Source organism: Macrosteles quadrilineatus, unplaced genomic scaffold (assembly GCF_028750875.1).
Source record: "Macrosteles quadrilineatus isolate MER2022 unplaced genomic scaffold, UCM_ALF_1.0 Scaffold_9__3_contigs__length_116548681, whole genome shotgun sequence".
In the NCBI taxonomy this organism is placed as follows: domain Eukaryota; kingdom Metazoa; phylum Arthropoda; class Insecta; order Hemiptera; family Cicadellidae; genus Macrosteles; species Macrosteles quadrilineatus.
The window spans coordinates 37,237,541-37,251,385 of NW_026542602.1; the positions used below are offsets into that span (position 1 = coordinate 37,237,541).

At 36.2% G+C, this 13,845-nt stretch overlaps 1 protein-coding gene across 1 annotated transcript; it reads right to left on the reverse strand.

Moving 5' to 3' along the window:
• Window positions 1-457: 457 nt before the first annotated feature.
• On the reverse strand, window positions 458-10,537 carry LOC129004338 (cytochrome b-c1 complex subunit 2, mitochondrial-like). Its single transcript, XM_054432896.1, has 9 exons — window positions 10,413-10,537; window positions 8,129-8,262; window positions 7,410-7,601; window positions 6,561-6,675; window positions 6,073-6,174; window positions 4,877-5,088; window positions 3,721-3,931; window positions 2,714-2,932; window positions 458-776 (listed from the first exon to the last, which is right to left on the reverse strand). Exons 1-9 carry the CDS (start codon window positions 10,455-10,457, stop codon window positions 687-689), a joined length of 1,320 nt encoding a protein of 439 aa, XP_054288871.1. The 5' UTR covers window positions 10,458-10,537; the 3' UTR covers window positions 458-686.
• Between the last annotated feature and the right edge of the window lie 3,308 nt (window positions 10,538-13,845).

Sequence of the window (13,845 nt, forward strand, 5' to 3'; positions counted from 1 at the left end):
GATGTGAAACACAACGGATTTATTTAAATTAGTAACATTAATATTACCAGTCTTATAGTAAAAAATAAAACTAAAAGAAAAAATATTTTACACTAAAAATTATATTTGATAAATAATATAACACACAATAAATTAAGTTCTACTTGTATTTAACTTCCTAGGGGTTTGGCAAAACCCTTAACCAGACCCCAGCTTTACACTAGATTGTTTTTGTTAGCAAATTTATTTATTTATACTAAGCTATTAAACTTTGCTAAAACCACACTTCATTACTCTCCCGTAGCAGCAAACCTAGGTACTCATGAAACCTAACATAATGTTATTTAAATAGATTTAACTATAAATCAAATCAGGCAAATGGAAATCCGCTTAGTCAGCAGGTTTACTGCAGCGGGGGTACTTAAGTCCTATGTGATCTAATTTAAGCTATAGTCAGGAAGGGTGATAAATATAAAGGTCAAGTTTTAATAATTTATTTTAACAGATTTTTAAAACCCTTATTGTTATATATTCTATACAGCACATATTTTTATACAAATACAATAAATGAAACAGTTACATCAAATAATGCACATAAAATAATGCAGATTTTATGAATGGTGGAAATAAGCCTTAAAACAAAGATGGTTGATTTGGTAAAGTTGGGTTGGAGTACTCTACTACAATTCTGACCATTAAGTAAATTTTTACTTGGCGATTTCATCGAAGTAAGGAGCTGAGGAAATGTTTCCATAAACTGCTAGCGACTTCTTTCCTGATGCGATCTTCTTAGCAGCCTGTGTGAAATAAATATTAATAATTAAATTAAAACAATCATGAACATTATCTTAACAAAAAGTAAACTGTAAAAATATATTTTGGTCTTACTGAATTGATAACTTGTAATAGCTATTTACCTTACAAGTGTAGGAAGAGTGTTTTTACATCATGCAGGTGAATGTTGTGCAACAAGCGGAAGCGAGTTGCATAATTTACCTAAGTGATGTAAACACGCTCTTGCGTAACGTGTAACGTACATGATTTTACCTGACCCGACAATATACAGGAGGTTACGAACAATATTTTTCATTATCCATTTCACTCATCTTCTAACAGTAACGTTCATTTACAAACAAAAGCTAGGTTAGGAAAATTCTTCAAAACATAACAATAAAATTCAAGCGCACAGCTGATTTCTAGCGTTGAACGTCGTTGGCTCCATAGAGGTATATTTTTTAAGTTAAGCACTCATGTTATTTAAATGGGTTTCATTACCTCACCGAGTGAGTTTTTCTCAACTTTACATCACTCGAGAAGTAAAGAATTTGTATACATCACGCTTGGGATAGGGAAGTTTAACATGGCGGGTTAGGTAAATACTTTTATTTAATTTTTTTTATTACTAATAAATAGTGCTATCCTCACCATTCTAGACCCTATACGTTTTTACTTGACAAGGGAAACAACTTATTTAATAATTTGGGAGCCCATAGATAGCACAGGGGCTCAGATGGCATGTGGTACTGTCAAACGTAAAAACAATTGGAACATTTGTAAGGCCAACAGCACTGGCCCTCCAAACTGTTTACATCTGACAATGAAACCAATGAACGTAATATACAAAACAACACTTGAGTCTTTCAAACAACACACTACCAATTTGGCTATTTCCGTTGTCAGACTGCCTGTAAAACATGCAGAAGAACGTTGTTTATCCGAAAGGTCGAAATGCGTTTGCCCAGACAAGTTGCAGAACTTCAAACGCAGAAGGGATGAAAATACCCGGGTATTTTATTTATTTATCACTGTGGGTAAATATACCCATTTTTAATTTGTACCCATTTATTTATAAAATTGAGTTTTAATTTTGTATTTTCCCTCTATGAATAAAATTGGAAAGGGGTGTATCATATATATTTGATTTTAGTTTATTAAATTATTAGTTAATTAGAACTTACAATGCAAATTATATGTGCAACTATTAATATTTATAAGTTTTGGTTATTAAGGCTTACATTTACATTCATTTTTAACAAAACATATAGGTCTATTGGTATTGGTATATCCACATTTCAATTTAAACTAAATGCCACGGTCCATGTATAAATTTGAGTCAGTTATATTATCCAGATACTGATATTTAATCTACGGCATTAAAGACAATATTTCTGAACCAGGCTTACTAAGTGTTGCCAAGATTTTTTGCTTGTATGGCTTTTTTATTATACACCTTTATTATACAATTCAAGTAAATTCATTTTATACAAAAAAGTTTGCATTTTGTATTTGGGAGAGTATAGAACAAATAGGCCTAGATATCATATTTTTTAATAATTATTGATCCTTTTAAAGATTTGTATAAATTGGCGGTTAATATTAGAAATCATAAATGGCCATTTATAATATTTTATAAATTTATTTATTTATTTATAATTTTATAATTTCTTTATTTTATAATATTTACAATTTTTTAATTATTTTTTTTATAAATAACCATCCTTTTCAGTGTGTGGGTGTTTTTGGCGAGTTTCTTGAGTTTGTAGTTCACCCTATATCACAAACTATACCCTCTAACAAACATCTGATTTTTATTTTTTACTTATTTTGAGATGACAAATCCAATGAAGTATGAAAACAGTGTTATTATTTATACATTTTATTCAGGTATTCACCCGGCCCACATCACAACAGACAAGGTAATATGTTAACCCTTTATATATTTGGCAGTACTTACATTCTGAACGTCAGCTGTGGAGAGGGCGTCTACAGCAGCTGCTATCTGTGGTGCGGCCAGTACGCTGCCCAGCAGTAGAGCCTGGCTGCCAATGTCCTGTACTACAGCCTCTCCATTCTCATAACCCTGCAGTAGCAGTCCCTTGACTACAGCCTTGCCTCGGGCCACATCAGCATCACTCACTGGTCCATGCAGCACCTTGGCTACTTTCTCAGCAGCCTGTAACAAACACATGTTCTACACACCGAAATCCTCGTTTTCTCCCTTAGTTAACGATTTGTCCTTTTGGGTTGGCTTGGTTAAAAAGTTGGCGTGTTTGACAGAAATCCGTTATCAGCCCACTTAGTCAATGAAAGTAAATCTTTACTCTAAAAGTGGCTGCAACTTCTACATGGGAACAGAATGTTTACTTCTCCAGAGTTTCCAGCAGTGCTTAGATTTGTGGTACAATCCACATGATGAGACAAATAATAATTTGAAATATTGCATACCGTACTCATAATCAACTGCACTTGTGTTGAGTCAATTGTCAACACTCAACTCAACCAACAACAAGATTTGGTATTTTTGAAATCCAACAGTTGAGAAGTGAGTTGGTAGTCACTAGTTGAGTCTGAGTGACTCGTTTGTTTGGAAATGAAAGCGGCAACACCACACGAAATACAGATGACATCATTTTGCAATTTATTCAACAGAAATAAACAATAGAATAAACTAATAAAGTAATTTCTATGGCGCTATGACAACAAATACCTAACCTCTAATCTCAGTTAGTAAACAAAGCAATAACAATATGGCGACTCAAATAGAGCAATTTTTTTCTGAGAGAGGAAGAAGAAAGTGCAGTCAACCGTCCACTCAACAGCTCAATAGGTGGTGAGTAGTTTTGGTTGGACAAGTCAACTCCAACTGTCAATCGTTTGAAAAATACGAAACGATTGGAATGTGAGAGACTCAACAGTCAACCATTTCAAAAATAGGGCCCCTGAACACTATGATCAACTTACTGCCTTGGCGTTGCTGGGAGTGGTGGTGAGGACAACTCCAAACAGTCCGGAATCGGAGTAGGCTGAGCTGAAAGCGGAGGCGCCCAGCAGCTCCTTGGAGTCAGCCGTCACCTTGCCCAGGGGTCCAGCGCCGATGCCGTACTTGATAGCTGAACCGGCCCCCAGAGCATGGCGCAACACTGCGAAAGCCAGAGCTTCCTTGGACTGCAACCTACAGACATGTTGATGCAAGCATTGCGTTAAAGTGGACTAGTTATAATCTGAATCCAGGGTCATGTTCTTTACCTCATGATCTAACTGTTTTTGCGGTTTTCACATTTATGTGACGATTACTCTCCTCAAAGTGGTTGATAGTGATGTATGAGAAAATGACACTCTCGCCAAGTATTAATTGAGATCTGTGATAAGATCTCTGTGGGAAGGGGGTTACGCCCTAGTAAAATCCATCACCAAAACACAGATGTCATTGCAGAAATGTATATGTACAAAATTGAGGATGAAGTAAACATTTAAAATCTATATTCTAAGGCTACACCTTTGAGTTACAGTTGGTCATAATGTAAAACAATTTATGTGTGAAATCTCAAAAACAAGTTTTTCAGGAAATGTTTCGGTGTTGAGACACCATTATCAGCTTCAGGTACTTGCGGAGTTGCTCAGCTGCAAAATTTGTCAGGTCGCAAAAATGATAAACACAATGCACACTAATATGAATGACAATAAATTTTGATAAGCAATAGACCAATTTTCAATCTGTCCCATGGTATCAGTGTGGTCAGATTTATTTTTCAAAACAGGTTTTTAAATTAAATCATTAAATGTTAATTGTTTCAATACGTCTATCGTTCATCTTAATCATTGTTGATACTGTGTGTTTGTATTGTGTTTGTGCTTATCCTACATGAGGAGGTTTCCAACAGAGCATCCTCACAAGTACCTGAAGCTGACTATAGTGACTATAGTGTTCTAAAAGCGAAACATGTCATATACAATTCTTTTCTTTTTGAGCTGTCTGACGGAAATTGTGTTAGTAATAAGGTCTTGTAAGTCAGATTTTTACAATCTCTTTGCAGCAACTGAAGTGTGTTAGAGAGATAATGAGCAACACATACTTTACACCTAATTTTTTAAGTTTTTCCGGTTAAGCCCCACTTACCCAGCAGATTCGGCAGCCAGGGCGATGTGCACGTGAGGAGACGGCACCTCAAGCCTCTCCTCGCCTCCGTAGTACTTAGCAGGGGCTTCGGGGCCGGCGCCACTAGACAGTTCCAGCGATGAAGCCAGCTGCGCTAGGTGGTCTGATGAGACACCCACACCCACCACAGCGGCGCGAGGGGCAGTGAACGTCTGGCGTACAAAGTACTGCAGCTGTACACACAACATTCAGTTACTACAATTATGTAACATCTTCTCAAATTTCGGTGCCCCTACAAACCTAACAAGTCATAGTTGGGTATCACGACAATTTCTTAAAGATTCGTTTTTTTAACAAAATATATCAATGAAGCCAAAATATGGTGAGCCAGCCTAGCCTAAAAGCTTCAGTTGAGTGATTAGAAATTAGAAAATCGAGATTGAGTTGAGTTTTTAATATCACAATATTGTCGTGTAGCAAAACCTGTTGAAAACATTGGGCAATCAAAAAATTCACCTTTTGCCGTAGTTGCGGAGGACAAAGATGACGTCCCCGCGACTACAGAAGATGTTCATTTTGTTGCTGTTGCGGAAGACAGTAAATATGTCTGTAATGACCACGGTTACAAAGTTAGTTCTTCTGAACAAACTTACCTTTAATAAGTTACAGACTATCATGGAGTGAAGTAGCCTATATATTTGAAATTTTCAAATTATACATATTTGAATCTTACAGTTTCAGAGTTTTGCGATTTTGCAGCAAGTGCAGAAAACTATGATGATGTTTCCTAGACCGCAGGGGGCAGGATTTTTATTGATTGCAGGAGAGGGTGATAAAGTCCACAATACCACGGGAAATGATCATGATATTACCGCAGTAAAATTGTGATAAATACACACTATACCAAATTTATGATTACTAATTATAATACAGCTGGTCTGGATACATTATAAAATTAAAATACATTTCGTTAAGAATATTTGTGACAAATTAAATTCATCATATGGAATTACATCAAATTAATCAAATGAAACAACTCGACTCAATAAAAGGAGCCAAGCTTTCTTCCAAAAGCTTGATTCGAGCAAAGATCTCAGTCTCGCACACCTTTACTTCTAATAACCCAATAGGGTAATATACATATACACTTTATCAAACTGGTATTTACAATCTATTGTAGAATGAAGTACAGTAGGCTATGTACATTTGAAACTTACAGTTTCAGAGTTTATTTTTCCAATGGCGTGTTCCTTCACAAAGATGGAGTTCCCAAGACCAGTTCTGTAAGCCGCTTTGTTCACTAGATCTAAAATTCTAGCCTAAAACATAAAGAACAATATTTTATTAGTTTATCAGGCAATAGTTGTATTGCATGAGGGTCGGATTTGAGGTCCCGAAGCTTATTGAACATGCTCCACTTGCCACTAACTAGGTAAGCCTATCCCGTGTCCTTGACCATTAAGTCAAACAATCTAAAAGAAGCTTAAAGTTACAGAAATAAGGAAATTTACAGCACCTTCAGGAGGGTGCGAGGACAGTTTAAACAAACTCAATGACAATAAACATCATGTTTCCAGTAGTTTTAATGGAACAACTATGATATCCCATAGTCTGCAAGATCTCCAAACTTATCCTATGTAGGCTAATAGGTTTTGACCAGGAAGGAATATCCATATAATAACATTCAAAGGGATTAATATGTTACCTGAGGAGGGGTAGTTGCCAGTTCGTACTTGATGCGGGGAATCTGATCACTGAGTTCCCAAGGCTTGAACACCTGCTTGGAGGCAATGTCCACCAGGTACTGTAGCCCTTCCTCGCTGCAAATCACAAGTGCAAGAAGTTTGAAAATTTGTGACGATACATAAAATATCTCTTTACCAACCAAATACAGTAGAACGTCAAAAATCCGGACTGTTAATACTATAAATTTGTTTCTAATGAGAAATCAAATTTGTTACTGTCTTTAAAAAGTAAATAAAGAGTTAGATACAAAAAGCTTAACCACTAACGTAGTTCAAAAGCCTTTCTCACATTTTTTCAAAGCTCAAATTTGTAGTGTCTGACATGGGCGTCCATTAAACTTTTTTATAGGGGATATTATTGTTTACCTAAATTTGATTTGTAAATTCATAATTTGTTGCACCTTTTTTTTATTTTAAACTTATTGCTTTGGCCACTAGTACCCCAAGTGGTACTTTGGGTTCTTGTGTGGTACCCCAACACAATGCGGTCATTCTCTGTCACATGTTTGACTCATAATTGTATTAGGCCTAACATAACTTACACTTTTTATCAAAATATTATCATATAGGCTATCCTTTTTATCATAAAGCCTACAAAGCCCCTCCCCCTATGCTTAGTTTTGAATGCTGGATTAAAATTGTATATCTTTATTTTAAACAATCATTTAGGATTAGAAACAATTGAACAAACTGATTATAAATAGTCAAAGATACAACCTACATGCAATGTATAAAAATTAACCATCATTGACCCAGCACCTAAGCAAAAAAAAAACACCATCATCTGTTTTCTGGAAACTATAACTCACATCTTATCAGGAGTAGCTTCCAATGTGTAAGCAATGCCTTCTCGATCAGACGTAACACTGAGGCTAGCTCCGATCTGCTGCAGGTTGCGGACAATACCGAAGGCGGAGGCGCCTGAGGTGGACAGCCCTGCAGAGGACCTTAGCACGTTGCTCACACCAAGATGGTCTGCAGACTCGTACCGGGAGCCTGCCCTGCAAAACATGTTTCTCTTTAGAGCTTTAGAATCGATATATCTTATAAGATCATTAATGAACGAACGAATTCCTAGCATACTCCTAAAAACTTCCAGCGTCTCTTTCACTTAAAATGCCAGACTCCATAAAAAATAACATGTAAAGTTACTTTATTAAGTGTTAATAAAGGAACTGTTTAAATGTCACCATCATACCGGAATTAACCCTAAGAATACGGTAGCCAGAGCAAAGAGCTATCTGAAATGTTGTCTATCTAATGTGAATTAAACTTGTAGGCTTATTGAATAAATTGTAAATTGGGTCTCCAGTTAGCCAACACACACACACACACACACACACACACACACACAAATGGATTTGGGGAAATAAGTAGGCCTAATATCTTAGATGTAGGCTATGCCTTAGGTCTACTTTTTGTTTTTGTACAGCTGGAGGACCTTAGAACAGAAGGGCAAACCAATCTGTAGACAAATATTTATGGATAAAACTACCCTATTGTATGGCTGTGTTAGTAATGGACTTACTTAAAAAGAACAGAGACTCGGCTAATTGGGATTGCACTGTCTGCAGAGGCAATGACAATTTTGTTGGGTAGAACCTTGACGTGCACATCAGCACAAGCCTGGGCCAGTGTTGCAGCTGATGCATAGTTCCGTTTCTGAAAAATATAGCCATTCGATATGTATACATTAGAAATGACTCTGAATATTTCAAAATGCTCTGTGATATCCTTTTCCAGATCTAGCACACCCATTATCTTCCCCTACTTACTCTCCCACGTTCTTTCAGGATCAAGGACCTTGGCGTCATACTTTCACCAAATTTAAACCCTCAAGACCATATAAATTTTATCTGCAAGAGAGCAAATTCTGCCTTATATTTCATTATAAGGAACAGTCGCAACATGTTCTCTAAAAATGCATTGAGAATCCTCTACATACATCTAGTCAGGCCTTTACTTGAGTTTTCATCACCAGTTTGGAGCCCTTACCTAATTGGGCAGATTGAGAGTCTTGAGAACGTGCAGAGTCATTTCATTCGTCTGGTTGGTGTGCTGATGGGTTATGACTACCGCACCGTTCCTATCCAGAATTTACAACTTCAGTTAAACTTGAGGCCACTACTTGCACGACGTGAAATCAATGACCTTCTGTTCCTGAGGAAGCTAATTAACTCAGACATTGATGCACCTGATCTACTATATAAGTTGAACTTCCGCACATCCCGTCACCTGCGCCAAACTCATCCGTTCGCTAGACGTCAGTACTCAACCCAGTACATGTTCCACAGTACATTTCCCCGCATCCAACTCTTGGCCAACAGCTTACCGGAAGATATCGACCTCTTCTCCACCAGTGGCGAGTCGTTGAAAAGAAGGATGTTACTTGTTGATCTGTGAGGCGCTGCCTTGATTTGTTGTTTAAGTAAAATATCAGTTTATTTATTTATTACTATTGTTATATTTTCTATTGTAGTATTATTATTGTTATATGCTATTGTCATTATTCGTTCCTGTTGTTATTTATTATTGTTGCTATTGTATTTGATGCTGTTGTTGTTTGTTGTTGTTATTATTTTTGTTATCTTTGTTGGCTACACATTTTTATTCAATGTTAATTATATCAAAGATTTATCATTGTTAGTCAACATTGCTCAGATTTTAGTTCTTGTTCTTGTTGTCTTGTCAAGTTCTCTCATTAAGTAGATTCTTAAGCCCCTTGTCATGTTTGGCTTGACCCTTAGTTATAGGAACATTGAGTAAGCATTATATTAAAAATAAATGTAAATTTGTTTGTTTGGACCGTTGGAAGCAAAATAAATAATAAAAAATACTGTAGGCTCAGTGCTTTCCAACAGCAGAGCCAATTAAAGCTATTCAAGTTAGTTGTGAACTATTTATTTGATTTGTCCCAATCACATTTTTGTCTTCCAAAAGCAGGGACAGCTGTTTGTATCTGTCAATAGGTTGAAGTCCTATTAGAGCCCAATCACATAATAAATTCATCCAAGAGCGCTTCATATAAGTTAAAAGTTAAAGTGATTCAACTCAGCTAAATTTTAATTGATCTTCTGGTCTGTTTTTAATTTTCTATCTGATCCGTATTCAATCACATGTAATTTAGGGAGCCAGACACAACTGGGGAAACAAATTTACATAGCATAACTTAGTTTTGTTTTGGACAAGATTTTAATGTGCGGAGCTTAGCTCCTCAAGCACACGCACCCTAGAGGGTTAATATATAGGCATAACAATCAATAGGTAGAACAATCGTTTGCAACCAGTGGAATTGTAGGCCTATGTCTTAAGTTCTACAAAACTTTCTTTGAATTGCTGTTGGATGTGAATTAGCCTATCGTTGGTTGGGGAATTGGCCAAGGCCTATTTGATCAACAATAAGATAACTTAGTTAAGATAAGTTACCGGTAAATGTGTGTGTTTTGGAACTGTAAGGTTAATTGTGGACCAGCCAATGGTAGTCCTAAGATCATTAACAACCCTTGGCTTATTAATTTAAGAACAGTTAAGTTAGTAGGCCTATAGCCTAAGTGCTGATAGTCAAAAATCGTTTAAGTTAACTGGTTCTAATCCATGAATTGCATATAACTGTAAAATGCATAAGAATAGATTATGTAAAAAACAACATAAAATTGTTTTATTAGTTGGAAAACTTACGTCTTTATGGAAAAATGCAGACCAAGACGAATGACATTCAAAGCAGACGACACTATAATGTAAATTGTATTAATTAAATTTTACATTTGTAACAAACGCTTTTAATATACTGGTATATAATTAGATTAACTTACCGATATCGCTCGCAAAATTGGGGTTTTCGTAACGTTTGATGCCATTTCCAAGATATTAAAACTTGACCTCTGAAATTACCCTAAAGATGCAAATAGCAGAAAGAAATGTAAGAGAAGAGAGGTGGTGGTGGTGAAGAGAAGAGGAAGAAAGGTAAAAAAATACATCAAAGAGAGTAGAGTAGAGACAGTGAAGATTTGAAACTAACAACAAAACCTTTGGATATCCCACTATCCCCGCCGCAGCAAACCTGCCGACTAAGGGAATTTCCATTTGTCTGAATTGATTTTCATTTAAGTCTATTTGAATAACATTAGCTTTAACGAGTACCTAGGTTTGCTGCTACAAGGAAACTATTGAAGTGTGTGTTTTTGGTAAAATATTATTAATGGCTTAGTTTTAAAAATAAATAAATTTGCCAAGTTTGCTCAAAATATATCCATAAACAAGCAAACTACAACATTTTATTTATCCTATTCAAGTTAAGGATAAGTAAGTTTGTCATTTGTCATTTGTCATTTGTCATTTGTCATTACAATATTCTCCGTAAGAATAGCATTGGAATTTTTAAATTACATATTTTTTAATTTCTCTATTACGAATGATTGCACCAAAACACTTTGATATACTTTTTTTAAGCTCTCTAAGAGGGTCTACAGAGATATTGGAAAATTTTATGTTTGGAGGGTCAAAAATGAGAAAATATATTTTACGCCACTACATGATTTTGACGAAATTCCCACGCAAGGATTTAGTCCAGAAAACATCTGTTTGCCACCAGCTTATTCAAATGGGGTTTCATTGCGTACTACTGTACTGCAATGAGTTTTACCGGACACCAATCAGCTGATTATACTGTATTTAGATGGCAATGAATGGTTATAAACAAAAACATAACCTCTAAGAGAGGTTATGACTAATGATTTTTAGACCTTTAGTTGGTGAAAATATATATGGATTGGTACAGACTTATTAGTAGTATGGCGTAAACTATCGTACGTAACTCGTCCAAAATGTGTGTACCGGACTCGTATGGTAATCCCGGGTCGCCGGATGACTGCCCCCCGGAAAACTACCCCCCCAAGCAGGTTCCTACGTCATATTGACGTCAGGGACCGGGGGGGCAGTTTTCCAGTCACGGACACTCAAATTTAGTTGTCAAACAGTTCTAATCTAACCTAACCTAACCAACCAAACTTGCTGTTACATTTCGAAAATCTGTTTTATATTCACCACATGCCTTTTCTATTATCCAACGGAATTACTCGAATTAAAATTAAAATTACATAGCATGATTTGTCTAGGGGGGGTAGTATTCCAGTCGCGAACACGGTTTCCATATTGGTTAGTTAGCAGATTTTGTGACGTCACGTTTCACCTGGGGGGGTAGTTTTCCGGGGGATAGTATTCCGCATCCCCATAATCCCGTACCTACTCGTCGTCTCGCACGGGGACGACCACACTCGTCCGGTAAACACTTCATCAGGACTAGTAACGTAATATACTATTTCCTACAGTCACCCGACAAAGTTGGCTTCGTTGTACTGTTTATAGTACAGAAAGCTAATAATTCCTGCATATTTATACTTTGTCGTACGGTTTACTTTGGCGCACATCAGGATTCCAACGAAACAACACAAAACAGCTCGGTTCTATTATGCACGTAATCCGTGTACGCTTGGAAATAGGTTGGCAACACTTAAAGATGATAAAATACTATGAGCAGCTGATTGACTATTATAACTACGATTTAACCTGTCATTTCGTGTTTATCGTTTCGGTATTTCTGAACTTTCTGGACTTTTCTTTTAAACGTTTTTAAAACATTCCTACGATCTTAATAAACATGAAAATACCGTTAAAGCATTTTTTTTAGGTGCGGAAACCACTTCAAATTACAAAAACATACGGAACTAGGTATATTTTTTAAACGCGGCACATTTCTTGCCGAGGAAAAATAGCGGAGTGATACAGACCGGGTACTACTTTCTCTAGGGCACCTATTTGTGTTGCCAGCTGAATCTAAAAACTTGTTGTATAGTGTTTGAAAGACTAATTATTTATATGCTTTATAGTGAATGTAGGAAAAATATAATGTGTAACACGAGTGTAAAAGGCCTTTGCTGCACACGAGAGCAATAGTTACACAAATAACTATTTCCCCTATAAGACCCCGCGTAAAACCTCTTTCCCATGGTCCGATCATGCTAGTTCGTTAACTCATTCAAGTTTACATAACACCTTTGAACAAAATTTCATCAAAATCGGAAAAAATACTCAAGTTACTCGTGGACATATATATATAACTAATATTGTGACTGTGACCATGACCTAAGAGTCGAAATGCATTAGTCATCAAAGATATTTAAATAAGGGCACTTGGTACTATATGGTTTATTTTGTATTATATATATATACTAGCAGAGTACCAGTCCTTCGCTTCGTACGGGGTTGGCATATAAGTATCAAATGCTTATTGCAGTTATACTCAATGTTTGCGTTTGCAATGAGGGAGGACACAGTTTTGATTAAATCTGTTTCTTTAAATTTACAGTATTCTATAAATTATCATAAATTCGGAAAAAATCACGAATTATTCATGAAATTAAAAACATAAACATAACTGTAAACAATCCTACTTTGACAGTTAGTTCTCATTGCGTATCACAGTTTTTTGTTGCTGCTTAATTCAAACTAGAGGTCGTCCAATGGTCGAAACTCGACCAAAAATATGCAATGTAGACTTGCTTCTTCATTTTCACACCACACTGTAAATAAACATCTGATTGGAGTTTCTTCCATTTGTTTTTATTTTATGTTCATATTTCGTTGTTATTTCGTCACCAGCATGGAAACCCATAAGATCCATGTTAATTTTTTCAAAATTTTAAATTCATTTACTGTACTTATTTTTTAGCATATTGAATTTATAAAGGCATTCTGCACATCTACAGGAAATAGTAAATTACGTTACTAGTCCTGAAAATAAGTGTTTGCCGGACGAGTGTGGTTGTTCCCGTGAGAGACGAAGTCGAGTACGGGATTACCATACGAGTCCGGTAAACACATTTTGGACGTGTGACGTACGATAGTTTACGCCATACTACTAAATCTGTACAAATCCTTATACATTACCACCAACTAAAGGACTAAAAATCACTAGTCATAACCTCTCTTAGAGGTTATGTTTTTGTTTATAACTAGTCATTGCAACCCAAATACAGTATAATCAGCTGATTGGTGTCCGGTAAAACTCATTACAGTACAGTTACAGTAGTTTGCAATGAAACCCCAATTGATTAAGCTGGTGGCAAACGGCTGTTTTCTGGACTAAATCCTTACGTGGGAAGTTCGTCAAAATAGTGTAGTGTTGCGTAAAGATACACTCGTATGGTAATCCCGTACTCGACTTCGTCTCGCACGGGAAGGACCACA

What these genes read in the sequence shown, in the direction of transcription:
- LOC129004338 (XM_054432896.1), bottom strand. Translation starts at nt 10,457, where the DNA reads ATGGCATCAAACGTTACGAAAACCCCAATTTTGCGAGCGATATCG. An exon ending in TGGCAACTACCCCTCCTCAG is followed by an intron (nt 6,175 to 6,560) that starts GTAACATATTAA and finishes TTTATGTTTTAG; the next exon opens with GCTAGAATTTTAGATCTAGT. An exon ending in GAAAAATAAACTCTGAAACT is followed by an intron (nt 5,089 to 6,072) that starts GTAAGTTTCAAA and finishes TTGTGTGTACAG; the next exon opens with CTGCAGTACTTTGTACGCCA.